Raw genomic sequence first — 25,439 nt, forward strand, 5'->3', positions numbered from 1 at the left:
GTAAGAATTCTTTACATATATCTAAACTTTTATTCAGAATATATATTGTGGATATTTTCTCCCAGTCTGTGGCTTTCCTTTTCGTTTTTCTAACAATGTCTTTTGAAGAATAGAAGCTTTATTTTGATGAAGTTCAATTTGTGATTTTGTCCTTTTATAGTTTATGCTTTTTATTTTGTATCTAGGAACTTTGCTCATTCCAAGGTCATGATTTTATCACATTTTTGTCTAGAATTTTTAGTTTTAACTTTTATATTTATGTCTTTGATTCATGTTGAGTTGTTTTGTGTATGGCATGAGGTAAAGTTTGAGGCTTATTTTTCTTCCATCTAGATATCCAGTTGTTCCAGCAACATTTGTTGAAAATACTATTATTGAGATAATTTAGAACTTCATAAAAAATCAATTGATCGTATATGTGTGGATTATTTTTGGACTGTGTTTTGTTTCATTGAGCTGTATGTCTATCCTTACACCAATACCATGCTGCCTTGATTACTGTGGTCTTCAATTGCAGTCGTGTAAGTTCTTTAACTTTAAAAATTTTTTTGAAATTGCTGTGGCATTCTTGGTTCTTTGCATTTCCATATACATTTTAGAATGGGCGTATGTTTTATTATCCTGACTAGAGGATTTGGTATCCTAATCTTATGAGGGTCATTGTGAATCCAGAAAATGGAATAGACAGTAGACATTATTTAAGGAAGAATTCCATTGAATGTGATGATGAGGTAGATATGGCTCCAAAATGCTGACCTTGATTGACTGGAATATGGGTGAGGTCATCGAGGAAGACAGAGAAGTTGAGATGGAGAGGCTTTTCCAAATATAAGAGGGTAGATGTTTAGTTTTTGAAAAAGTAAAATTTATTATGTCAGCAAGACCCACAAGTAGAGAAGTCCAGAGGAAGGTACGTCATAAACTTGGAGAAAAGATTGTTGATGGAAATAGAGATCTGAGAGCAATTAACTTAGAAATTATAGCTGAAAAAATTGAGGAGAGCATGGAGAGAAAATAGCAAGGGCCAAGGATTGACCAAAGAACAACATTTCCAATTACAATATAGGTGAAATGAGCAGCTTCATGGAAGAGAACTGAGTGCTGAGAAGAGAGAAAAAATAGTGTGGTGTCATGGAAACCAAGGTCAAAGAATGTTTCCAGGAGGCAGGGTTTTCAGAAGTGTAAAATGAATCAGAAGGACAAGAGAAAGAGGAAAAAGCAAAGTCTGACAGTTTTAGCAGTGAAGACTTCTTTGACATTTGAGAGAACAGTTTTGTGGGAGGGACCGTGATGAAGCCGACTTTCAGGGAATTATGGGAGGTGGGAGAGGAAGTCTATTTCAGTAATTCTGAAAATGAAAGGAGGGAGAACAATGGAATGGTCACTGTAGAGAACCACAGGATCAGATGTATGCTGTCCACACAGTCTGTGTACTCTTGCTTTTCAACAGAGGGGACTAGTGCACTGTGTTTCTTGTAATTATATCAAATTCTGTGTTCACCAGATTTTTAAAAATAGATAGCTAGTGAGAACCTGCTGTATAGCACAGGGAGCTCAGCTCAGTGCTCTGTGGTGACCTAGATCGAACTGGGGGAGGGAGGTCCAAGAGGGAAGGGATATAGGTATGCATATAGCTGATTCACTTCATTGTACAGCAGAAACTAACACAACATTGTAAAGCAGTTTTACTCCAATTAAAAAAAAAAAAATTGGTAGGCCAGTTCAGCTCCACGTAGCTGACAGACTCCTTTCTCCTCCTCTCTCAACTCTGGTACTTACATTCCCTTGTCCACACCTTGAACTGTCCTAATCCTTTCCTATTACAGTGGAAACTAAACAATGTTCTCCCAATTACCCAACTATTTTCCTGACTTCATTCTTAAAAGTACCACTGGAGTCAGCAAAAAAGTTTACTGTGGCGGGACTTGAGTGAAATCTTTCAGTAGAGTGATCACAACAGAAGTTGTTCTGTAGTTGTTCTTTGAGGGTGTGGTGACATATTTGGACCACATTCTCTCTCTGAAATGAGGTTTCTAGATTCAGAACTCAACTGAAATACTGTGTAAAAGTTCTTGGTGGCCCTGTCACCAGATCCAGGGACTGCTTATCACAGTTCATCATCTTCAAGTCTACTTCCTTCTGCTATATCCCCCTCGAAACTCTCATCTTTATCATTTTCTTGACATGCACTTTATTAGTGAGCCCTTTGTTCCTAGAGTTTGTTTTAAGTGGTGGATATCATTACTGATAGGGACATAGAGCATGACTCTTTCCTGGCTGTTCTCTTCCCCTTCCTAACATCACTATGATGTGTGTGTGGTGAGCATTTGCTTGGAAGTCTCCATGCACAGGGGAAGTTTGCTCCATAGTGATCATGTTCACATGTATAAGCCCCAAAGAGACAAAAGTAGTTTTCTTTCTTTCTGTGCCAGGGCCATACGTGTGAGCTTGTTGGTCACAAGGGGGGAATTGAACTCACTCTCTCAGTTTAGCTGTCATTGTCCCTTGCTGTGAAGTCCAATTGCTGATGGGAATTTTCCCCTTGATGACTGCTTCCATTTATTGCTTTAGGGCACTGATATAGTGGAATGCAGAGAAAGAACTTCACAGAAGTGGCAGAATTCATCTTCCTGGGTTTCTCTACCTTTGGAAAGCACCAGATAACCCTCTTTGTGGTTTTCCTTACCATCTCCATTTTCACCCTGGCTGGGGACATCATCATTGTGACCATCATTTGCATTGACCTTCACCACCACATACCCATGTACTTCTTCCTGAGCATGCTGGCTAGTTCTGAGACCGTGTACACATTGGTCATCATCCCACGAGTGCTCTCTGGTCTTATTTTTCATAACCAGCCTATCTCCTTGTAAGGCTGTGCAACCCAGATGTTCTTTTCTGTCATCTTGGCCACTAATAATTGCTTCTTGATCACAGCTATGGGCTGTGACTGCTATGTGGCCATCTGCAAACTCCTGAGGTACACAGTCCTCATGAACAAAGGAGTGTGTGCTAGGTTAGTCTGTGTGTCCTTTGGCACTGGTCTGGTTATGGCAGTTCTCCATATAATGGCCGTGTTCAATTTGCCCTTCTGTGGCATTTACCCAGTCATGAAACTTTCTTGCATTGATACCACTATCAATGAGATTATCAATTATGGTGTAAGTTCATATGTGATTTTTGTTCCTGTGGGCCTGTTCTTCACCTTCTATATCCTCATTATCTCTTCCATCCTGAAGATACCTTCAACCAAGGGCTGGAAGAAGAGCTTTGCCATATGTGCCTCCCACCTCACTGTGGTCATGGTCCACTATGGCTGTGCCTCCATTGCCTACCTCAAGCCCAAGTCAGAAAATGCAAAGAAAAAGATCTTCTTCTCTCTGTGACCTACACCATCATCACTCCTCTGCTGAACCCTGTTGTTTACAGTCTGTTGTTGTTTACAGTCTGAGGAACAAGGAGGTCAAGGATGCCCTATGCAGAGCTGTGGGCAGAAACACTTCTTAACAGATTGAATTGTTTTGTCAGGAGACCTTTGGTCCAGTGTAATGTGTGTCTACTCACAAACATGCCATGATTCACAAGTTCATCAAATACAATGTTTGTGGAGAATAATGTCAAAGAGTTGAAATGCTTTTCCTTCTCATGCTCTAAGGGCAAAGCAGAAAGCAAGATTTTTGCTCTGTCAAATTTTGTTACCAGATACAAGAATCATTCCAAGCCAGATTAAGACTACTTGTTTCTGTGCCTGAGGAGTTCTGCTTGCAAACCTCTTTTGGCCCTCACTTTACCTGGCTCCTCTCAGACAGTCAAATCCTTGACCTAGTCTGGTAAGGAGAAGTGGAGAAGAGACAGTTGGAACAGATGTGAAAGGGGTCTTAGGAAATGAAGCTGCAGAGAAAGCCTGAGGATGGCTTTCATTCTCAGAAGTTAAATCACTTGCCCCGTAACAGTCATTTCAGAAACAATTTTCTTAATTCTTGCTGATTGAAGAATGAACAGCCTCAGCAAAAAGGGTCATTTCTTTCATTATCCAGCCATGTTAGCTCCTTAGCTAGTATTCATTTCTGTGTGTCTCCCTTCCTTCTTTGCAATCAAGGCAAAAATCTCTGTCGTTCCTAGAGGCTAAGCTGGGAGAGAATGTGTTGGTGGCTGTTCTCTGTAACTGCACTTTTATCCAGATGTACTTTTTATAAACACACTTCTTTTTTCAACCTATGGAAGCCTTTCAGATTTAAAACTTCTATGTAGTAACTGCAGTGGCATTGAAGTAGTTGTCTTAGATACTGGTTATTCTGATTGCAGGGTCTAAGGCAAATGTCATTGAATTCCCTTCTATCAGCAACAGTGCAAAGTCATCCTTCTCCCAATACAATTTATATCAAAATAAGCGTATTCATGCTACGTTATTTTATATCCTCAATGAGGAAGGTTGTGGGAATATTTTTTTAATAGACTTTTCTTTTTTTAAATTTATTAAATTTATTTATTTTTGGCTGCGTTGGGTCTTCATTGTTGCACGCGGGCTTTCTCTAGTTGGTGTGAGCGGGGGCTACTCTTCATTTCGGCACGTGGGCTTCTCATTGCGGTGGCTTCTCTTGTTGCGGAGCACGGGATCTACAGCACAGGCTTCAGTAGTTGTAGCATGTGGGCTCAGTAGTTGTGGCTTGCAGACTCTAGAGTGCAGGCTCAGTAGTTGTGGCGCGTGAGCTTAGTTGCTCAGCGGCATGTGGGATCTTCTTGGACCAGGGCTCGAAACCATGTCCCCTGCCTTGACAGGTGGATTCTTAACCACTGCGCCACCAGGGAAGTCCAATTGGGAATATTTTTTGTGGCTCTTACTACTAGTTTACCTCTGCTCTGAGACAGAGCTGGAAGATACCAAGAGACACTGATACGGCAACATGTCTTTTCACACACTTCCATTGTGATTCCATCCCCAGGTCAGTTCCTGTCCCTTACTTTCCAGTTTTATTTTTCTGTTCTGAACCACAGAAATAGTATTGCTGCATCTTCTAGGTGACCTGTAATTTACTCTCTGTTCCACAGATCCTGATGTGAGGAGGTCAACAGGGCTGGGGTTCTTTGTCCAATGTCCCTCGTGGCAGGCTCTCACAGTTGGGTGACATCATAGCTGATGTCAGAGTCTCTGTGGTAAACATCACTGGGTATCCCTGTAGGAGAGGTATCTCAACCTGAGGTTCAGAGTGTCTTGAGGAGTAGTGTTTGGAAGGGCTTAGAGGGGTTTTGAACTTTATGGAATTATTTACTAGATTTTGTGCACAAGTATGAATGTGTCATTTCCATCATATTCTCAAAGAATTTTCTCTGGTATAAGTATTTCTTCCCTTAAATCCTAGCAGAAATATACCACAGAATCCAATTTTCTTCTTTTATAGATCATTTACTTCCATAATTTCCTTAAACTGTCTTAGAGAAGCACTCTTTGACCCTGTCCACTTTTGCCTATGTGGGCACTGCTATTTTTCATTAAGTTGGGGAAATAGAAGGTGTGTGTCGTTCTCAGCTGGGAGGCTGAGGGATAATGGGGGGTGGAGAGACATCAGAAGGCACATGTGGTCTTCTGTGTTGAAAGTTTTCTGGACTTCTCCCATCCCGTCCCCTCCATTCCCTACGTGTTTAAACATCATTCTTGGTCCTCCCCCTCACACCTCATGCATGAGTGAATTGCCCACTAATGTTAGTTGTTTTACACACTTTGCATCACTTTAGACTCACTGGAGGAAGCAGCTCCTACAGGAGAAGTGCAACAAATAGTACAAGAGTGCGTAGGCCTGTGTGGTCTCATATCCTTCCAGTAGGATGAATCAGGAACAGTGAATCGTTTTACTGCTCTCTCCTGTAATTATGCATGTTACTTAGATTGCTGGCTAATGTGGGGGCTATCTTCATTATCTTCTTTCTTTTTGTTATAATTCTCCAATGTCTCTCTCTACCCATATTTCTTCATCTTGCTTCTCTTGTGCATTGCAAATACCTCTTTTCTTTTAGCACTTTTTTTTTGTTTATCTCTTCTGTGCATCAGAAAAATAACCATAATATCAGTTATTTATTCAGTCGATGTGTATTTCTCAAGCACTGTGTGTTAAGCAGTTAACTAGCTGTGGGGTTACAGTAACGAGTAATGCAGGGACTCTGTTTCAAGTTATTCGCAGTCCGATGGGGAAGACAGACAAAATAGCAAAGAATACCAAAACTTGCTATAGGCATACCTACAGGATTGTTGTTTGGGGTCAGGAGTGTTGTGCAAAAAAGAGAACTGGTCAAATCTATTTAGAAGGTCAGAAAATAATTCAGAGAGGTGATATTTAATTAACTTTTTGTGGCATTGGGTCAGTTGAAGTCTGGGAGGGATGAAGGAGGACAATCAAGGGAAAGAAAAGAGCCTGAGCAGAGACACACAAGCCTGAAAAAGCTAGATGTACTAGCAGGTGGGTATTATTCATCTCTGTATGCCCATTGCTGTATTGAATATTAGCCTGACAAATAATAGGTACTTAATATACCTTTGGAAAGATGAATGTGTGAACAAATATTAAGTATAAGGTCTTGTCCAGGAATTTCCAGTTTTTTGTTTGGATAGACATATCAAATCATATTCCCTCTGCCTGCCATATAGACTTCCCTCACCTAAAGTAAACTAACAGAAAATGACAAAGTAGAGGTGACAATCTTGGGAGCATAGTTGAAATTACTTTTCCCCATTGCAGGATTGCCTATAAGCTGTTCTCACTTGCTCCATAAGCTCAGTTGACATTCATACATTTTTGTTAATTAGTCACTTAAAACTGGGCTGGAGGAAAAAATTCCTTCTTTGGAAGGAAACTGGATTAATACAAGGTTAGTATGTTTTATCCATAACCAGAAAAATAACAGACTTGAAACTGATTGCTTGATAGCTTGACATAAAAAGCCAAGAGTTAAGATAGTCTAATACTTAACCTTTTAGAAAAAAAAAAAGTGAAACAGACTATTACGGATCTTAAACATTCTTAAATAGGATTTTCACAGTGTTGACTTTGTAGCTTCCCTAGAGAAAAACCAGTTTCACCTGATATCCTTTCACACTCCCTACTTGCAATGCATGATGGATTAGAGAATATAGTTGCAGCCCTACCAACAATAAGTAGAATAAAACATTTTCTTAATGAGTATAAATGTTTCCAGGAGGAGAGAGGAGGGAGGTAGGCAGGAGGGATAAAATTAAGCCATATTAAGACAGGAAATAAGTGACCCACAGGGCTTAATTTTTTAAAAGGCATATTTAAAAGGTGCAAGATCCCAGATCAGTTTTGAAGCTGCTGCTGAAGTATGTACACATGTGTGATAGCGTATGTGTTTGTGTGTGTGTGTGTGTAAGTATGCACGTATATTTTTGTGAGGGGAGAGATAGTATTTGGGAGTTTTAGATGTGATGAATGCCATGGTCAAAGGTATTGATAATAATGCTTTATTTGAATTATTTTATAACTATTCCTAATATTTATGTAACTCTACAGTTCACAAAGGTCTTTCACATTCATGACCTCATTTGATACTAACAGCACTGTGTAAGATAAATATTACTACCTCATTTTCAGAGAAATACACTGGAGGTAGATTAAGGGACGTTCCTAAGGGCACATACACCATTAGAGATAGAAGTAGGACTAAAAATGGAGCCTCAATTACAGATCTATTAATCCTAAATTCCATGCTCTTTCTGTTACTCCATCCATATGTACAAACACACACACACGCTCACACACACAATTTATTCTAATCAGGGAATAAGGTATGATGAATGAGTAAACTTTATGTTTTAGATGCTGGAGCTTCATTTCAGTCAGTATTGATAGACTCTTCCTGAAATGTTCTGTTTTCATTCCTGCCTTTGTAAACAAAGTATATCGAACCTCATGAATATATTTCTTTAAATGTTTACCACAAGCATTTAAATTTACCTTGTTTTGTGGTTCATTTATATCGTCGGTTGAAACTGAGCTTATGTTAGAGTCTTTGAGTTAACAAAGAGTTAAATGACCCACATATTACAGTATTTTGTGAATTTTGTGTTAGCATTGTATGATTTCTGACTTTTTAAATGATTCATTTTGTTACATCAACAAATATGACATGCATATTCACTCTGAGTATCAGGCACTGGGTTAGGCACTAGATGCAGAGATAAGACCTGAGCCTTGTTCTTGAGTAGCTCACAATCTGCTTGCAGCTGATTTCAATACAGTGTGATTAGTGCTATACACAGAGTACTGTGTAACCCCAAAGAAGAAAATGACATGACTCAGTTGGTGATTTCATCCATTCATGTATTGGAAGATTCAGGTCAAGGTGAATGAATTTAGCAAGTCCAAACACTGTGCTGTAGGGAGACTTCCTGACATTGTGCCTACTCAAAGATAGCAAGTGCACCAAGATTAATGAATCCAAGTGTTTCTATAATGTATCCTCCACAATGCCCAGTATACAATTAAATGCTCAACATCGGAATAAACAGAAAAATATGACCCATAATCAAGAGAAAGATAGTCTATATAAGTTAACCTTAAGATGGCCCAAATTAGTAGTCAGGGACTTAAAAGCAGGTAGTATACATAGGTTCAAAGATTTACAGGAAACCATGCTCTTAATGAACAAACAGATGTGGAATCTCAGTTAAGAAATGAGAGCTGTAATAAGAAAGAAATAGAATTTATAGAACTGAAAGTTAAAATATTTGAAATGAAAAATTTACTAATCTTCTCAACAGCAAATTGTAGTTGGTAAAAGACAGGGTCAATTAACTTGAAGATCAAATTCAATAATTTCTAATGATCTAAGAACAGAAAAGAAATGAATGAAAAGTCTCAATGATTCATGCAACAGTACAAGAAGTCTAATGTCCATGTAATTGGAGTCTCAGAGAGTAGAATGTGTCACACAAATATCTGGAGATTCATTGGCCAAATTAGTGAGAAATATAAACTTGCAGATCCAAGAATCTCAGTGAATCTCAAAACAGGATAAATAAAAAGAGTCAAATCTATGTACATCAGAGCTGAATCTTTAAAAACCAAAGGTAAAGAAATCTTGAAAGTCACCAGGTTAAAGTGGTAAATTACGTATAAGGGAACAATGATAATAATTTCACTGACGTCTAATCAAAAACAATGGAGATCAGAAAACGGTTGAGTGACATTTTTAGTGTTAAGTCAGAATTCTATATCCAGTAAAAAATATCATTCAAAAATTACATATATATGTGAAATATATGTGAAATAAAGATATTTTCAGGTAAGTGAAAATTGAGATAATTATACACTACCAGAAATGCTAAAAGAACTTCTTAAGACTGAAGGGATATGACACCAGACGCAAACTATAGATATATAAAGAGGAATGAAGATCACTATAGATATATAAAGAGGAATGAAGATATGTTAGTATGTGAGTAAACAAAGGTATCTTGTTTTTCTTTCAGTTGTTTTAAAGAATATATTATAATTTAAAGAAAGTATTATGACGTAGTATTGTGAGGCTTATAACATATGTAGATGTCATATACATGACAACTATAGCATAAAGAAAGAGGTAAATATAACTATATTGTTATGAGATGCCTTTGTTTAACAAGAAGTGGTACAATTTTAACTGAGAAAGAGTGTAATAAGTTAAGAATACATACCCATAGAACAGTAATGAAAAGAATAATGCAATGAGGTATACCTATGAAGACAGTACAGAAATAAAATAGAATACTAAAAATATTTAAATATTTTAATATTTAAGAAATATATTAATATTTAAGAAGGAATAAAGGAACAGAGGAATAGCTAACAAATGAGACAAATAGAAAAAATAGTAAAAGAGTAGACTGAAATTCAATGGCATTAAGAACTGTATTCAACCTAGGTATATGGTTGACCCTTCAGTGATGTGGGGGTTAAGGGTGTTCACAACACGCCCCTCCCACCCCCGTCCCAGCAGTCGAAAATCCACATATAACTTTACAGTTGGCACTTTGTATGTGTGGTTCTGCATTTGTGAATTCAACCAACCTCGGATTGTAAACATAGTAATATATGTATTGAAAAAAATCCATCTATAAGTATACCTGTGCAGTTCAAACCTGTGTTGTTCAAGGGCCAACTGTACTAAACATGTCAGTGAAAAGGCAGATGTTGTCAGAATGGATAAAAACAAGCAAGACTCAACTATACACTATTTAAAAGAGAAATTTGACAAAAATACACAGATAAATTGAAAGAAAAATTGTAGGGAAAGATATACCATGCGAACTCTAATTGTACTGAAGGGGTTATACCTTCTAGAACTTCTTTAACAATTTCTGGTAGTGTAGAAATTATCCCAATTTTCACTTATCTTAAAATACCTTTACTTTCTTTTTTCTTTTTCTTTTTTTTTTTAAACATCTTTATTGAAGTATAATTGCTTTACAATGGTGTGCTAGCTTCTGCTTTACAACAAAGTGAATCAGTTACACATATACATATGTTGCCATATCTCTTCCCTCTTGCATCTCCCTCCCTCCCACCCTCCCTATCCCACCCCTCTAGGTGGTCACAAAGCACCGAGCTGATCTCCCTGTGCTATGCGGCTGCTTCCCACTAGTTATCTATTTTACATTTGGTAGTGTATATATGTCCATGACACTCTCTCACCCTGTCACATCTCACCCCTCCCCCTCCCCATATCCTCAAGTCCATTCTCTAGTAGGTCTGTGTCTTTATTCCCATCTTGCCACTAGGTTCTTCATGACCTCTTTTTTTTTTTTTTTCCCTTAGATTCCATATATATGTGTTAGCATACTGTATTTGTTTTTCTCTTTCTGACTTACTTCACTCTGTATGACAGACTCTAACTCCATCCACCTCATTACAAACACCTCCATTTCATTTCTTTTTATGGCTGAGTAATATTCCATTGTATATATGTGCCACATCTTCTTTATCCATTCATCCGATGATGGACACCTAGGTTGCTTCCATGTCCTGGCTATTGTAAACAGAGCTGCAATGAATATTTTGGTACATGACTCTTTCTGAATTATGGTTTTCTCAGGGTATATGCCCAGTAGTGGGATTGCTGGGTCATATGGTAGTTCTATTTTTAGTTTTTTAAGGAACCTCCATACTGTTCTCCATAGTGGCTGTATCAATTTACATTCCCACCAACAGTGCAAGAGTGTTCCCTTTTCTCCACACCCTCTCCAGCATTTATTGTTTCTAGATTTTTTGATGATGGCCATTCTGACCGGTGTGAGATGATACCTCATTGTAGTTTTGATTTGCATTTCTCTAATGATTAATGATGTTGAGCATTCTTTCATGTGTCTGTTGGCAATCTGTATCTCTTCTTTGGAGAAATGTCTATTTAGGTCTTCTGCCCATTTTTGGATTGGGTTGTTTGTTTTTTTGTTATTGAGCTGCATGAGCTGCTTGTAAATCTTGGAGATTAATCCTTTGTCCGTTGCTTCATTTGCAAATATTTTCTCCCATTCTGAGGGTTGTCTTTTGGTCTTGTTTATGGTTTCCTTTGCTGTGCAAAAGCTTTTAAGTTTCATTAGGTCCCATTTGTTTATTTGTGTTTTTATTTCCATTTCTCTAGGACCTGGGTCAAAAAGGATCTTGCTGTGGCTTATGTCATACAGTGTTCTGCCTATGTTTTCCTCTAAGAGTTTGATAGTGTCTGGCCTTACACTTAGGTCTTTAATCCATTTTGAGTTTATTTTTGTGTATGGTGTTAGGGAGTGTTCTAATTTCATACTTTTACATGTACCTGTCCAATTTTCCCAGCACCACTTATTGAAGAGGCTGTCTTTTCTCCACTGTATATGCTTGCCTCCTTTATCAAAGATAAGGTGACCATATGTGCGTGGGCTTATCTCTGGGCTTTCTATCCTGTTCCATTGATCTATATTTCTGTTTTTGTGCCAGTACCAAACTGTCTTGATTACTGTAGCTTTGTAATATAGTCTGAAGTCAGGGAGCCTGATTCCTCCAGCTCCATTTTTCATTCTCAAGATTGCTTTGGCTATTCGGGGTCTTTTGTGTTTCCATACAAATTGTGAAATTTTTTGTTCTAGTTCTGTGAAAAATGCCAGTGGTAGTTTGATAGGGATTGCATTGAATCTGTAGATTGCTTTGGGTAGCAGAGTCATTTTCACAATGTTGATTCTTCCAATCCAAGAACATGGTATATCTCTCCATCTATTTGTATCATCTTTAATTTCTTTCATCAGTGTCCTATAATTTTCTGCATACAGGTCTTTTGTCTCCTTAGGTAGGTTTATTCCTAGGTATTTTATTCTTTTTGTTGCAATGGTAAACGGGAGTGTTTTCTTAATTTCACTTTCAGATTTTTCATCATTAGTATACAGGAATGCAAGAGATTTCTGTGCATTAATTTTGTATCCTGCTACTTTACCAAATTCATTGATTAGCTCTAGTAGTTTTCTGGTAGCATCTTTTGGATTCTCTATGTATAGTATCATGTCATCTGCAAACAGTGACAGCTTTACTTCTTCTTTTCCGATTTGGATTCCTTTTATTTCTTTTTCGTCTCTGATTGCTGTGGCTAACACTTCCAAAACTATGTTGAATAATAGTGGTGAGAGTGGGCAACCTTGTCTTGTTCCTGATCTTAGTGGAAATGGTTTCAGTTTTTCACCATTGAGGACAATGTTGGCTGTGGGTTTGTCATATACGGCCTTTATTATGTTGAGGAAAGTTCCCTCTATGCCTACTTTCTGCAGGACTTTTATCATAAATGGGTGTTGAATTTTGTCGAAAGCTTTCTCTGCATCTATTGAGATGATCATATGGTTTTTCTCCTTCAATTTGTTAATATGATGTATCACGTTGATGGATTTGCGTATATTGAAGAATCCTTGCATTCCTGGAATAAACCCCACTTGATCATGGTGTATGATCCTTTTAATGTGCTGTTGGATTCTGTTTGCTAGTATTTTGTTGAGGATTTTTGCATCTATGTTCATCAGTGATATTGGCCTGTAGTTTTCTTTCTTTGTGACATCTTTGCCTGGTTTTGGTATCAGGGTGATGGTGGCCTCGTAGAATGAGTTGGGGAGTGTTCCTCCCTCTGCAATATTTTGGAAGAGTTTGAGAAGGATAGGTGTTAGCTCTTCTCTAAATGTTTGATAGAATTCACCTGTGAAGCCATCTGGTCCTGGGCTTTTGTGTGTTGGAAGATTTTTAATCACAGTTTCAATTTCAGTGCTTGTGATTGGTCTGTTCATATTTTCTATTTCTTCCTGGTTCAGTCTCGGCAGGTTGTGCATTTCTAAGAATCTGTCCATTTCTTCCAGGTTGTCCATTTTATTAGCATAGAGTTGCTTGTAGTAATCTCTTATGATCGTTTGTATTTCTGCAGTGTCAGTGGTTACTTCTCCTTTTTCATTTCTAATTCTATTAATTTGAGTCTTCTCCTTTTTTCTCTTGATGAGTCTGGCTAATGGTTTATCAATTTTGTTTATCTTCTCAAAGAACCAGCTTTTAGTTTCATTGATTTTTGCTATTGTTTCCTTCATTTCTTTTTCATTTATTTCTGATCTGATCTTTATGATTTCTTTCCTTCTGCTAGCTTTGGGGTTTTTTTGTTCTTCTTTCTCTAATTGCTTTAGGTGCAAGGTTAGGTTGTTTATTCGAGATGTTTCCTGTTTCTTGATGTAGGCTTGTATTGCTATAAACTTCCCTCTTAGAACTGCTTTTGCTGCATCCCATAGGTTTTGGATGGTCGTGTCTCCATTGTCATTTGTTTCTAGGTATTTTTTGATTTCCCCTTTGATTTCTTCAGTGATCACTTCGTTATTAAGTAGTGTATTGTGTAGCCTCCATGTGTTTGTATTTTTTACAGATCTTTTCCTGTAATTGATATCTAGTCTCATAGCGTTGTGGTCGGAAAAGATACTTGATACGATTTCAATTTTTTTAAATTTACCAAGGCTTGATTTGTGACCCAAGATATGATCTATCCTGGAGAATGTTCCATGAGCACTTGAGAAAAATGTGTATTCTGTTGTTTTTGGGTGGAATGTCCTATAAATATCAATTAAGTCCATCTTGTTTAATGTATCATTTAAAGCTTGTGTTTCCTTATTTATTTTCATTTTGGATGATCTGTCCATTGGTGAAAGTGGGGTGTTAAAGTCCCCTACTATGATTGTGTTACTGTCGATTTCCCCTTTTATGGCTGTTAGTATTTGCCTTATGTATCGAGGTGCTCCTATGTTGGGTGCATAAATATTTACAATTGTTATACCTTCCTCTTGGATCGATCCCTTGATCATTATATAGTGTCCGTCTTTGTCTCTTGTAATTGTCTTTATTTTAAAGTCTATTTTGTCTGATATGAGAATTGCTACTCCAGCTTTCTTTTGATTTCCATTTGCATGGAATATCTTTTTCCATCCCCTCACTTTCAGTCTGTATGTGTCTCTAGGTCTGAAGTGGGTCTCTTGTAGACAGCATATATATGGGTCTTGTTTTTGTATCCATTCAGCCAGTCTGTGTCTTTTGGTGGGAGCATTTAATCCATTTACATTTAAGGTAATTATCGATATGTATGTTCCTATTCCCATTTTCTTAAATGTTTTGGGTTTGTTATTGTAGGTGTTTTCCTTCTCTTGTGTTTCTTGCCTAGAGAAGTTCCTTTAGCATTTGTTGTAAAGCTGGTTTGGTGGTGCTGAACTCTCTCAGCTTTTGCTTGTCTGTAAAGGTTTTAATTTCTCCATCAAATCTGAATGAGATCCTTGCTGGGTAGAGTAATCTTGGTTGTAGGTTTTTCTCCTTCATCACTTTAAGTATATCCTGCCACTCCCTTCTGGCTTGCAGCGTTTCTGCTGAAAGATCAGCTGTTAACCTTATGGGGATGCCCTTGTGTGTTATCTGTTGTTTTTCCCTTGCTGCTTTTAATATGTTTTCTTTATATTTAATTTTTGATAGTTTGATTAATATGTGTCTTGGTGTGTTTCTCCTTGGATTTATCCTGTATGGGACTCTCTGTGCTTCCAGGACTTGATTAACTATTTCCTTTCCCATATTAGGGAAGTTTTCAACTATAATCTCTTCAAATATTTTCTCAGTCCCTTTCTTTTTCTCTTCTTCTTCTGGGACCCCTATAATTCGAATGTTGGTGCGTTTAATGTTGTCCCAGAGGTCTCTGAGACTGTCCTCAGTTCTTTTCATTCTTTTTTCTTTATTCTGGTCTGCAGTAGTTATTTCCACCATTTTATCTTCCAGGTCACTTATCCGTTCTTCTGCCTCAGTTATTCTGCTATTGATCCCATCTAGAGTATTTTTAATTTCATTTATTGTGCTTGTCATCGTTTCTTGGTTCCTCTTTAGTTGTTCTACGTCCTTGTTAAATGTTTCTTGCATTTTGTCTATTCTATTTCCAAGACTTTGGATCATCCTTACTATCATTATTCTGAATTCTTTTTCAGGTAGACTACCTATTTCCTCTTCATTTGTTAGGTCTGGTGTGTTTTGACCCTGCTCCTTCATCTGCTGTGTGTTTTTCTGTCTTCTCATTTTGCTTATCTTACTGTGTTTGGGGTCTCCTTTTCACAGGCTGCAGGTTCGTAGTTCCCGTTGTTTTTGGTATCTGTCCCCAGTGGCTAAGGTTGGTTCAGTGGGTTGTGTAGGTTTCCTGGTGGAGGGAACTAGTGCCTGTGTTCTGGTGGATGAGGCTGGATGTTGTCTTTCTGGTGGGTTCGTCCACGTCTGGTGGTGTGTTTTGGGGTGTCTGTGGCCTTATTATGATTTTAGGCAGCCTCTCTGTTAATGGATGGGGCTGTGTTCCTCTCTTGCTAGTTGTTTGGCATAGGGTGTCCAGCACTGTAGCTTGCTGGTTGTTGAGTGAAGCTGGGTCTTGATGTTGAGATGGAGATCTGTGAGAGATTTTCGCCGTTTGGTATTACGTGGAGCTGGGAGGTCTCTTGTGGACCAGTGTCCTGAAGTTGGCTCTCCCACCTCAGAGGCACAGCCCTGATGCCTGGCTGGAGCACCAAGAGCCTTTCATCCACACGGCTCAGAATAAAAGGGAGAAAAATGGAAAGAAAGAAAAAAAGAGGATAAAATAAAATAAAATAAAGCAATTATAATAAAAAATAAGAAAAAAAAATTATTAAGAGTAAATTTATTAAGAAAAAAAAATTTTTTTTAATTTTTAAAAATAGATTTATTAATTTTTTATACTAAAAATAAGAAAAAGATTATTTAGAAAAAATTTATTAAGAAAAAAATTTTTTTAATTTTTTAAAATAAAAAATATGAAAAAACTTATTAAAATTTTTTTAAAAAATAGAAAATAAGGAAAAAATTATTAAGAAAACATTTGTTAGGGAAAAAAAAATTTTTTAAGCCAAAAAAAAAAAAAAAAAAAAAAAAAAACGGACAGACCTAACCCTAGGACTAACGGTGAGAGCAAAGCTATACAGACAAAATCTCACCCAGAAGCATACACATCTACACTCACAAAAAAAAGGAAAAGGGGAAAAGTTAATATATCCTGCTCCCAAAGTCCATCTCCTAAATTTGGGATGATTCGTTGTCTATTCAGGTAGTCAACAGATGCAGGCACATCAAGTTGTTTGTGGAGCTTTAATCCGCTGCTTCTGAGGCTGCTGGGAGAGATTTCCCTTTCTCTTCTTTGTTCGTACAGCTCCCGGGGTTCAGCTTTGGATTTGGACCCGCCTCTGCATGTAGGTCCCCTGAGGGCGTCTGTTCCCCGCCCAGACAGAACGGGGTTAAAGGAGCAGCTGCTTCGGGGGCTCCGGTCAGTCAGGCCGGGGGGAGGGAGCGGTACGGAGGAGGCGGGGCGAGCCTGCGGCGGCAGAAGCCGGCGTGACGTTGCAGCAGCCTGAGGCGCGCCGTGCGCTCTCCCGGGGAAGTTGTCCCCGGATTACGGGAGCCTGGCCGTGGCGGGCTGCACAGGCTCCCGGGAGGGGCGGTGTGGAGAATGACCTGTGCTCGCCCACAGGCTGTTTGGTGGCGGCAGCAGCAGCCTTAGCGTCTCATGCCCGTCTCTGGGGTCCGCGCTGATAGCCGCGGCTCGCGCCCGTCTCTGGAGTTCGTTTAAGTGGCGCTCTGAATCCCCTCTCCTTGCACGCCGCGAAACAAAGAGGCAAGAAAAAGTCTCCTGCCTCTTCGGCAGCTGCAGACTTTTTCTCGTGCACCCTCCCGGCTAGTTGTGGTGCGCTAGACCCTTCAGGCTGTGTTCACGCAGCCAACCCCAGTCCTCTCCCTGAGATCCGACCAAAGCCCGCGCCTCAGCTCCCAGCCCCCGCCCGCCCCGGCGGGTGAGCAGACAAGCCTCTCGGGCTGGTGAGTGCTGCTCGGCGCCGAGCCTCTGTGCGGGAATCTCTCCGTTTTTCCCTCTGCGTCCCTGTTGCTGTGGGATCCGCGCTGATAGCCGCGGCTCGCGCCCGTCTCTGGAGCTCGTTTAGGCGGCGCTCTGAATCCCCTCTCCTTGCGCGCCGCGAAACAAAGAGGCAAGAAAAATTCTCTTGCCTCTTTGGCAGCTGCAGTCTTTTTCCCGGACTCCCTCCCGGCTAGCACCGAAGCCCGAGCCCCAGCTCCCAGGCCCCGCCCGCCCCGGCGGCTGAGCAGACAAGCCTCTCGGGCTGGTGAGTGCTGGTCGGCACCGCTCCTCTGTGCGGGAATCTCCGCTTTGCCCTCCGCACCACTGTGGCTGCGCTCTCCTCCGTGGCTCCGAAGCTTCCCCCCTCTGCTACCCGCAGTCTCTGCCCACGAAGGGGCTTCCTAGTGTGTGGAAACCTTTCCTCCTTCACAGCTCCCTCCCACTGGTGCAGGTCCCGTCCCTATTCTTTTGTCTCTGTTATTTCTTTTTTCTTTTGCCCTACCCAAGTACGTGGGGATTTTCTTGCCTTTTGGGAGGTCTGACGTCTTCTGCCAGCGTTCAGTGGGTGTTCTGTAGGAGCAGTTCCACGTGTAGATGTATTTCTCATGTATCTGTGGGGAGGAAGGTGATCTCCGCGTCTTACTCTTCCGCCATCTTGCCCCTCCCTCCGACCAAAATACCTTTACTTTCAACTTCATTTTTCATTAATATCAGACAAAGTAGATTTCAAAGCAAGAAATATTACCATAAATAAAATAGGGAGATTTTATTAAAATAAAAAGCTAATTCATCAGTAAGACATGACAATCTTAAATATACATGCTCCTAGTAATAGAGTTCTAAAATAAATAAAACAAAAACTAAGTTAAAGAGAGAAATAGATAAATTTACAATTCTGATTGGGGATTTCAATACTTGCTTAACAATTGATTGAATGAGTAGACAGTAAATAAGCATATAAAACAGCTGTTCCACGTTTTAGTAAGTTTGACTTTTTGATATTTATAGAACCTTCCAACCAACAACAGCAGAATACACTCTTTTTTCAAGTGCACATGGAAGCAAGAGTGGACATATGAATCATAAGACTCAATATGTTTATAAGGATTGGAATCATAAAAAGTATGTTCTCTGACCATAGTGGAATTCAATTCTAAATCAAACAAAAAAAATCTGGGAAAAACATTTGGAAATTAACACACAGCCTAAAAACTGATGGGTTAAAGAATAGATTATAAGGGAAATTGGAAAATATTTGGAATTGAATAGAAATTAAGATGTAAGATATTAAAACTTGTGAGATTCAGCTAAAGCAGTGCTTAGAAAATATTGCTTAGTGTAAAAAGAAGTGTTATCAGTCATGGTCCATTCAGGAGAGAGAAATCACACAGCAATTTTTTTTTTTTTTAAAGTACTCTTTTCATATCAGAACATTTTAAACCCCACATTTGTTTATTTATTTATTTTTGGCTGTGCTGGGTCTTCGTTTCTGTGCGAGGGCTTTCTGTAGTTGCGGCAAGCGGGGGCCACTCTTCATCGCGGTGCGCGGGCCTCTCACTATGGCGGCCTCTCTTGTTGTGGAGCACAGGCTCCAGACGCGCAGGCTCAGTAGTTGTGGCTCACGGGCCCAGTTGCTCCGCGGCATGTGGGATCTTCCCAGACCAGGGCTCGAACCCGTGTCCCCTGCACTGGCAGGCAGATTCTCAACCACTGCGCCACCAGGGCAGCCCCCCCCACAGCAATTTGAATAATGAAAGTTTAATATAATGGATTAATTGTAACATGGGATTACTGTTGGTTCAGTGATGTGTGGGGTCACAAATGGCCAGGTGACAGTCTCACCTTCTAATTAAATTTAATTATTTCTGTTCCACTCCCTGGTTAGAAATATTTTGCCTGTAAGGACTAAGACCAGTGGATCTAAGGATGCTGGGACAGGAAGAAAAATCCTGCTAGTTAGTTATTAAGTGAAATGGGAGTAAAAGAAGCCATTACCACTTCCACCCCTTAACTCCTGGACCCATGAACTCTGGCTCTGTAATTGTCCGATTCAGAACATACACTGATTTAAAACAGAACACTATCATTTTAAGATATCTCAAAACTGGTGGAGTAACTGAGTCATCAGTAAGCCATTCATCTTTCAAATACATCAGCTATTTCTGGATGATGGAATATGTGGTAAGACTAGTTAATTCCATAGGCATGAGTCCATTGCTGTACTTCCTGTATTGTGAAATGAGTTCCTTTACCAGATGCAATGCTATGGGGAATGCCATAATGGCATTCTGAGTGTCCACAGGTGGTAGGACTGGCAGAAAGCATTACGGGTAGGGAAAGCAAATCCGTTTTCAGAATTTGTGTCTATTCCAGCAAAGACAGATTTCTGCCCCTTCCATGATGAAAGAGGTCCATTATCATTAACCTGCCACCAGGCTGTTTCTTAACAAGAAGTGATGTCATATTTAGGGGTTATTATTGGTTGCTGCTTTCGGCAGATTGGGTGCTCAACAATGATGTTATCCAGGTCAGCTTTGATAAGGGGAAGTCCATATTGTTGAGCCTAAGTATAGGTTTCATCTCTGCTAACATGGCCATTTTGTTCACGGGAGCCTTTGAACAAACACTAAGGTAGCTGGGGAGAAAGGCTGATTGACATCTACAGTGCATGTCATTTTGTCCACCTGACCCCTATAAGCCATCATTTTGATTGATGAGCCATAGTGAGATTTTGGCTACCAAAATGTTAGCATAAATTTTGGGCCAGTGTCAAGTAATCCTTGAAAGGTCTTGGTATTTCCTATTACCCAGTGAGGTCACTCTAGTATATGGGTATAGGTCCATTTTGGGGAAGGTTTGGTGGAAGATTTACAGTGTGTGTTTATATTAATGATGCTGGGTACTTCCTCAAGGAGACTTGGCCTCCCTTTCAGTAAAGGGGCTCTTGATCTTTGAATTGACATAGGTTTGGAAACTGGTTGATAGACTGTGATGCTCCACTGTGTTGACTCAAATCAGGTAATAGATGTAGTGTTAGCTCTGGTCTCACACACAGTGGATCAGTTGGTTCAGGGGCCTACCCGGTCATTATTTCCTCAGTTCTCTAACGTAAAATTAGAATAGACATGCTCAGTAACTGGTAGAATTCCCCACAGTGGCTCCCTGACATACAGGCCATATGGTAAGAAGTGTTAAGTGGAAACCCCTAGAATTTCCTCCCCCTCTCAAGATAGTAAATGAGAAGCAATATCACATTACTGTGGGAGTTGTAGAGATGAATGGCACCATAAATGACTTGAAAAAGCAGGGGTGATAATACCCATCACATCCCTGTTTAATTCCTCCAGTTTGGCCTGTGAATAAGTCAGATGTGTATTGGAGAATGACTATGGGCTACTGTAAACTTAATCAGATTGTGATGCCAGTTGCTGTTGCTGTCCCAGATGTAGTGTTGTTACTGGAGCAAATCCACATAACATGTCACACTTGGTAAGTAGCTATTGACCTGGATAACTTTTTCTCCATACAAATTTTAAATACAATCAGAAGCAGTTGCTTTTACCTGGCAGGGCCAGTTTTAGGGCTATGACAATTCTACTGCTCCCTGTCATAATATAGACCATAGAAATCTTGCTTGTCATGACATTTCATAGAATATCACATGTACTAGTGTATTGATGACATGGTGCAAATTGGATCTGTTGAGCAGAAAGTAGCAATTACTTTGTTGCCTTCATAAGTATGAGAGGGTAAGTTATAATTCTATATCAGTCAAGGCCCAATTAGACAAATGTCACTTGGTAATTTGAATAGGGAGTTTAATATAAAGAATTAGTAGCTATAACAAGGAACTGGAGCAATAAGATACTGGATAGCAATTAAGATAATTCTAAAGAATATAAAAATAGCAGATATAAGGAACAGATACTAACCCTAGGGCTAAGATAGGGTATTGTGGGAAATAAATTTTCTCTAGATTTTTTTAGTGATCCTATAAAAACCTCAGTTTCCTGAGCCATGGAAATGCATACACTATCAGAGTAGAAGGTTTGCTTTCATTTCTCCTAGGAACATTTTACTCCTTACAATGAGGATTAGATCTGTCACCATTTGTTTCTTTGATGGTGGAGCTAATTGCTTCCATACAATAAGCTTCTCTTATCTCCCCAAGAGCCATAAGGTTACATCTCTGGTAAGGCACCTAAGTTGTAGCATTATCTCTCTGCTTGTTTACATTTCAAAAGGGGTGGAACCTGGAGCCATGAAGAAATTTCTAGGTTGTAAAAGCCATAGACACTCTATTATCTTCTTCCTGGAAAGATTTATTTACATAACAAAAGATTAGAGTAAGGATTCTTTGCATCCTATCTCCAAGGAGACTCTCTCAGAAGGAGAGAGAGAAAAATAATCTCTTTCCTCTGTATAAATGGAAGACATTTATATTTCTTCATCTCTTGCATACAGAATGGTCCTGCCACTTGTGTAGGATACATTTTCCATCTGGTTCTTATCATATCACTCTGCAGGGTTGCAAATGTGGAGAAACTAATAATCCAATGTTATTCTGACTGTTGATTGTGTGGTGAGCCTAATAAGAAATCTGCTCTGATTCAGAAACCTCATGTGTGCATTCAAGAAAATTTAATAAAGATGAATGTTAAAAACTCAACAAAAACCTGAGGAAGAGACAACCCTTCCTGCATAAGGGCTAATATCCAGACCTTATTGGAGAGGGCACAGCATCGACCCACTCTATGACAGAGACATTGCAATGTGCCATGCTGGGAGAACTTGGTGGAAATCCACACTTTGGAATGTGCCAGAAATCTGCCCTCTAGTGTACTGGGGAAAGCTATTCTGAGGGTAGTGTCTTGCTGGAGACACTTTACTATGCAAAGAAGGATGCTGAGGAAAATTGCTTATTTCTGGGTGCTATTGATTGCCATGCACTGCAGAGCTGGATGTTGGAATATCTGCCCATGTTGCAGGAACTTGGTGCTGGTGAAGCCAAGTCATGCTGAAGAAAACTGCCAAATTGAGCACAATGGAAATGGAAAGTCCCTTCTTCCTGCAGTGTGTCTAATAGTGCTCCGAAATGACAAAGCTTAACATTGTACCAGCTGTCAAGGGCCCAGCTCAGTTTTTTTAGAGCAAGCAATGAAGGCAAATTTGAAGTTGAAGGGCAATAAATTGATAAATGGCACACAAAGAAAAGTGTAACATCAATTATATATTGCTCCTTCCACTCAGGAGGGAGTAACTACTACTTTATTAGTCCTTTCACCATAAAAAAATAATAAAGTGGGAAAAACGTATGAATCAATTGTTTTCAGATTTTAGACAATAGGCAGTGAAAGACTGTGATTCTAGAGAGAATAAAAACACAAAAGTTAAGCTCCATGATTGCCCTGAGCTTTTGCTTAAAGGCTCTTTGAAAAACATGGCATAGGGAAGTAGAGTCTAAGCATGAGCTGAGGAGACAAATGTTGAAATTTAGAGATGGCAATGTGGCTGGAACTTGTGGGGCAGAGTAGCAGAGAAGAAGAAGTTGCACAAAATAAAACCTGCAGAACTATGCATAAGTGTCTCTTGGTCTTTTGCAGAATACTAAGGTATGCGTATGTGGAGCCAGGCATTAGAAGGCTGGCATAGAACTATTATGGGGAAGTGTGAGCTAAACAGAGGTTCTGATGTTTACATTTGGCTGCGAGACACTGGTGTTTGACAAAGTAGAGCAGAGAAGCTTAACTGAATGTCCTGGGCCCTCAGTTGAGGCCCTAGTAAGACCATACCTAAGGAATAGAGCCACTCTAACCCTAAGGTAAAGACTGAGTCCTGCCCTATCAAACAGACAGCTCAATCAGGTCAAGCTCAACCGGATCCACAAGTAACCTATACACAACAGAACAATGTTCAATGCTAAAAAATGCAGCACACCACACATAAAATTCAAAATCTCCAGCATTCACTAAAAAACTACTAGGTATGTGAAGAAGCAGAAAATGTCACTTATAGTCAGAAAATCAGTCAGAAGAAAGAGATACAGACATGAAAGAGGCGATGGAATTAGCAGGCAAGAATGTAAAACATTTACAAATATTACATATATATTCAAGGATTAAAAGAGATCATGAATGTAATGAGAAGAATGAAAGATATAAAATAACAAATGTGCCTTCTAGACATAAAAGAAACACATTATCTGCAAAGAACATTTCACTGGATAAGATTAATAGCAGATTAGGAACTGTAGAAGAAAAGATAATTTAACTTGAAGAAAAAGCAATAGAAATTACCCAGAAAGGAAGACATAAATAAAAGATTAGAAACACAGTTTCAGGAACCTGTGGAAAAAAATTCAAACAACCCAATATAAAACCAATTAGAATCCCAGAAGGAAAGAATAGAGAGTGAGGAGTGCAGTAAAAATATTTGGATAAATAACAGCAATACTATTTTAAAACTATAAAAAATTATAAACCCACATAATAGTGAAGGTCAATGAAATGCAAGTAAGAGAAACACACACACACACACACACACACACACAAAAGATACCAAGACACAGCCAAATCACATTGCTGAAACCAATGAAGAAGAGGAAAACATCTTAAAAGCAACAAGAGAAAAAAATTATGTATAGAGGAATATAGAAAAAATTCAGACTACTTGTTAAAAACAATGCAAGTCAGAAGACAATGGAACAATACCTTTAACAAGCTAAACAAAAAAGTCTACAAACTTAAAATTTCATATTCAGAGAAAATAGATATTTTGAGTGTTCATGAAACAATCACCAAAGTAGACCATTTTCTGGGCTTTAAAATAAGTCTTAATAAATATAAGTGGATTAAAATTATATAACATATCTTCCATGATCATGATGGAATTAAATTAGAAATAAATAACAGAAATGAATATGGAAGAATCCACAAATATTAAAAAATTAACACACTTTTGAATATCTCATAGGTCAAAGAAGAAATCACAGGGATAATTGGGACATATCTTAAACTGAATGAAAATGTAAGATATAAAAACTTGTGTGATAGAACTAAAGCAGTTCTTAGAGTTTTATAGCTTTGAATGCTTATATTGGTAAAGAAGAAAGGTCCAGATTCAATGATCAGAGCTTCCACTTTAAGAAGCTTAGAAGGGAAGAGGAAATTAAAACCAAATTGAAAAGAAGAAAATAAATAATAAAGATGAAAACCAAAATGAATTAAATAGAAAACAAAATAAAATAAATGAAACCAAAAGCTTTTTAAAAAATAAACAAATTTGATAAACTTCTAGTCAGACTAACCAAGAAAGAAAAGTCACAATTAAAGAGGGTACATTACTACAGATCCTGTATGTATTAAATGGTTAAGAAAGGAAGATTATGAGAAACTTTGTGTAAGTCACTTCAACCACTTACATGAAGTTGATAAAATCTTTCAAAGTCACAGATGATCAAATATGACCCAAGAAAAAGTAGAAAATATGAGTGGTCTTGCTTTCCCGGCAGGTCCCATGCAGTGCCTGTGCACTCAGTGACCTTTCTGAGTTGTCTGTTGTGAGTTAGGGCAACATGAGATGCTGATCCTGTGCCCGAGATGCTTCAAGGCCTTATTAAGAACGTTTGGATCTCCATGATGCCCTACTATACCCAAGTTTACCAGGAGATTTGGGTAGGAATGGGGTTGATGGGCTTCATCTTTTATAAAATCAGGAGTGCTGATAAAAGAAGTAAAGCCTTGAAAGCTTCTGGTCCAGTGCCTGCTCATGGTCATCATTAACCAGCTTTCTTTGAATGGGATGTCAGTCTGGCTGTGTTGTAGGCAGAACACAAACATGAGACATCGTGTTGACTTGTAGCAGTGCTGCTGCCCTTGTGCATGAATAAATGTACCTGTGAGGCCCACAAAAAAAAAAAAAAAAAAAGAAAAGAAAATATGAGTGGTCCTATTTTTATTAAATAAATTAAATTAAATTTGATTTTCCCACAAAGAATACTCCAGGCTTCAATGGCATCACTGGTAAATTCTATCAAA

General features: G+C 38.9%; 2 protein-coding genes across 2 annotated transcripts; both read left to right on the forward strand.

The window, feature by feature from the left end:
- Positions 1-2,588: 2,588 nt before the first annotated feature.
- On the forward strand, positions 2,589-3,507 carry LOC133088072 (olfactory receptor 10J5). The gene is given in 3 exon segments (XM_061185858.1): positions 2,589-3,354; positions 3,357-3,418; positions 3,421-3,507. Coding segments are annotated over 3 exon segments (915 nt in total).
- A 21,494-nt stretch (positions 3,508-25,001) lies between these two features.
- Positions 25,002-25,184, forward strand: LOC133088070 (ATP synthase subunit ATP5MJ, mitochondrial-like). The gene has a single exon (XM_061185856.1). It carries the CDS (start codon positions 25,002-25,004, stop codon positions 25,182-25,184), a length of 183 nt encoding a protein of 60 aa, XP_061041839.1.
- Positions 25,185-25,439: the final 255 nt, after the last annotated feature.

This window comes from Eubalaena glacialis, chromosome 3 (genome assembly GCF_028564815.1).
Source record: "Eubalaena glacialis isolate mEubGla1 chromosome 3, mEubGla1.1.hap2.+ XY, whole genome shotgun sequence".
Classification (NCBI taxonomy): Eukaryota; Metazoa; Chordata; class Mammalia; order Artiodactyla; family Balaenidae; genus Eubalaena; species Eubalaena glacialis.

Bases quoted from the DNA above. Each gene is read 5' to 3' on its own strand.
- LOC133088070 (XM_061185856.1), top strand. From the start codon at position 25,002: ATGCTTCAAGGCCTTATTAAGAACGTTTGGATCTCCATGATGCCCTAC.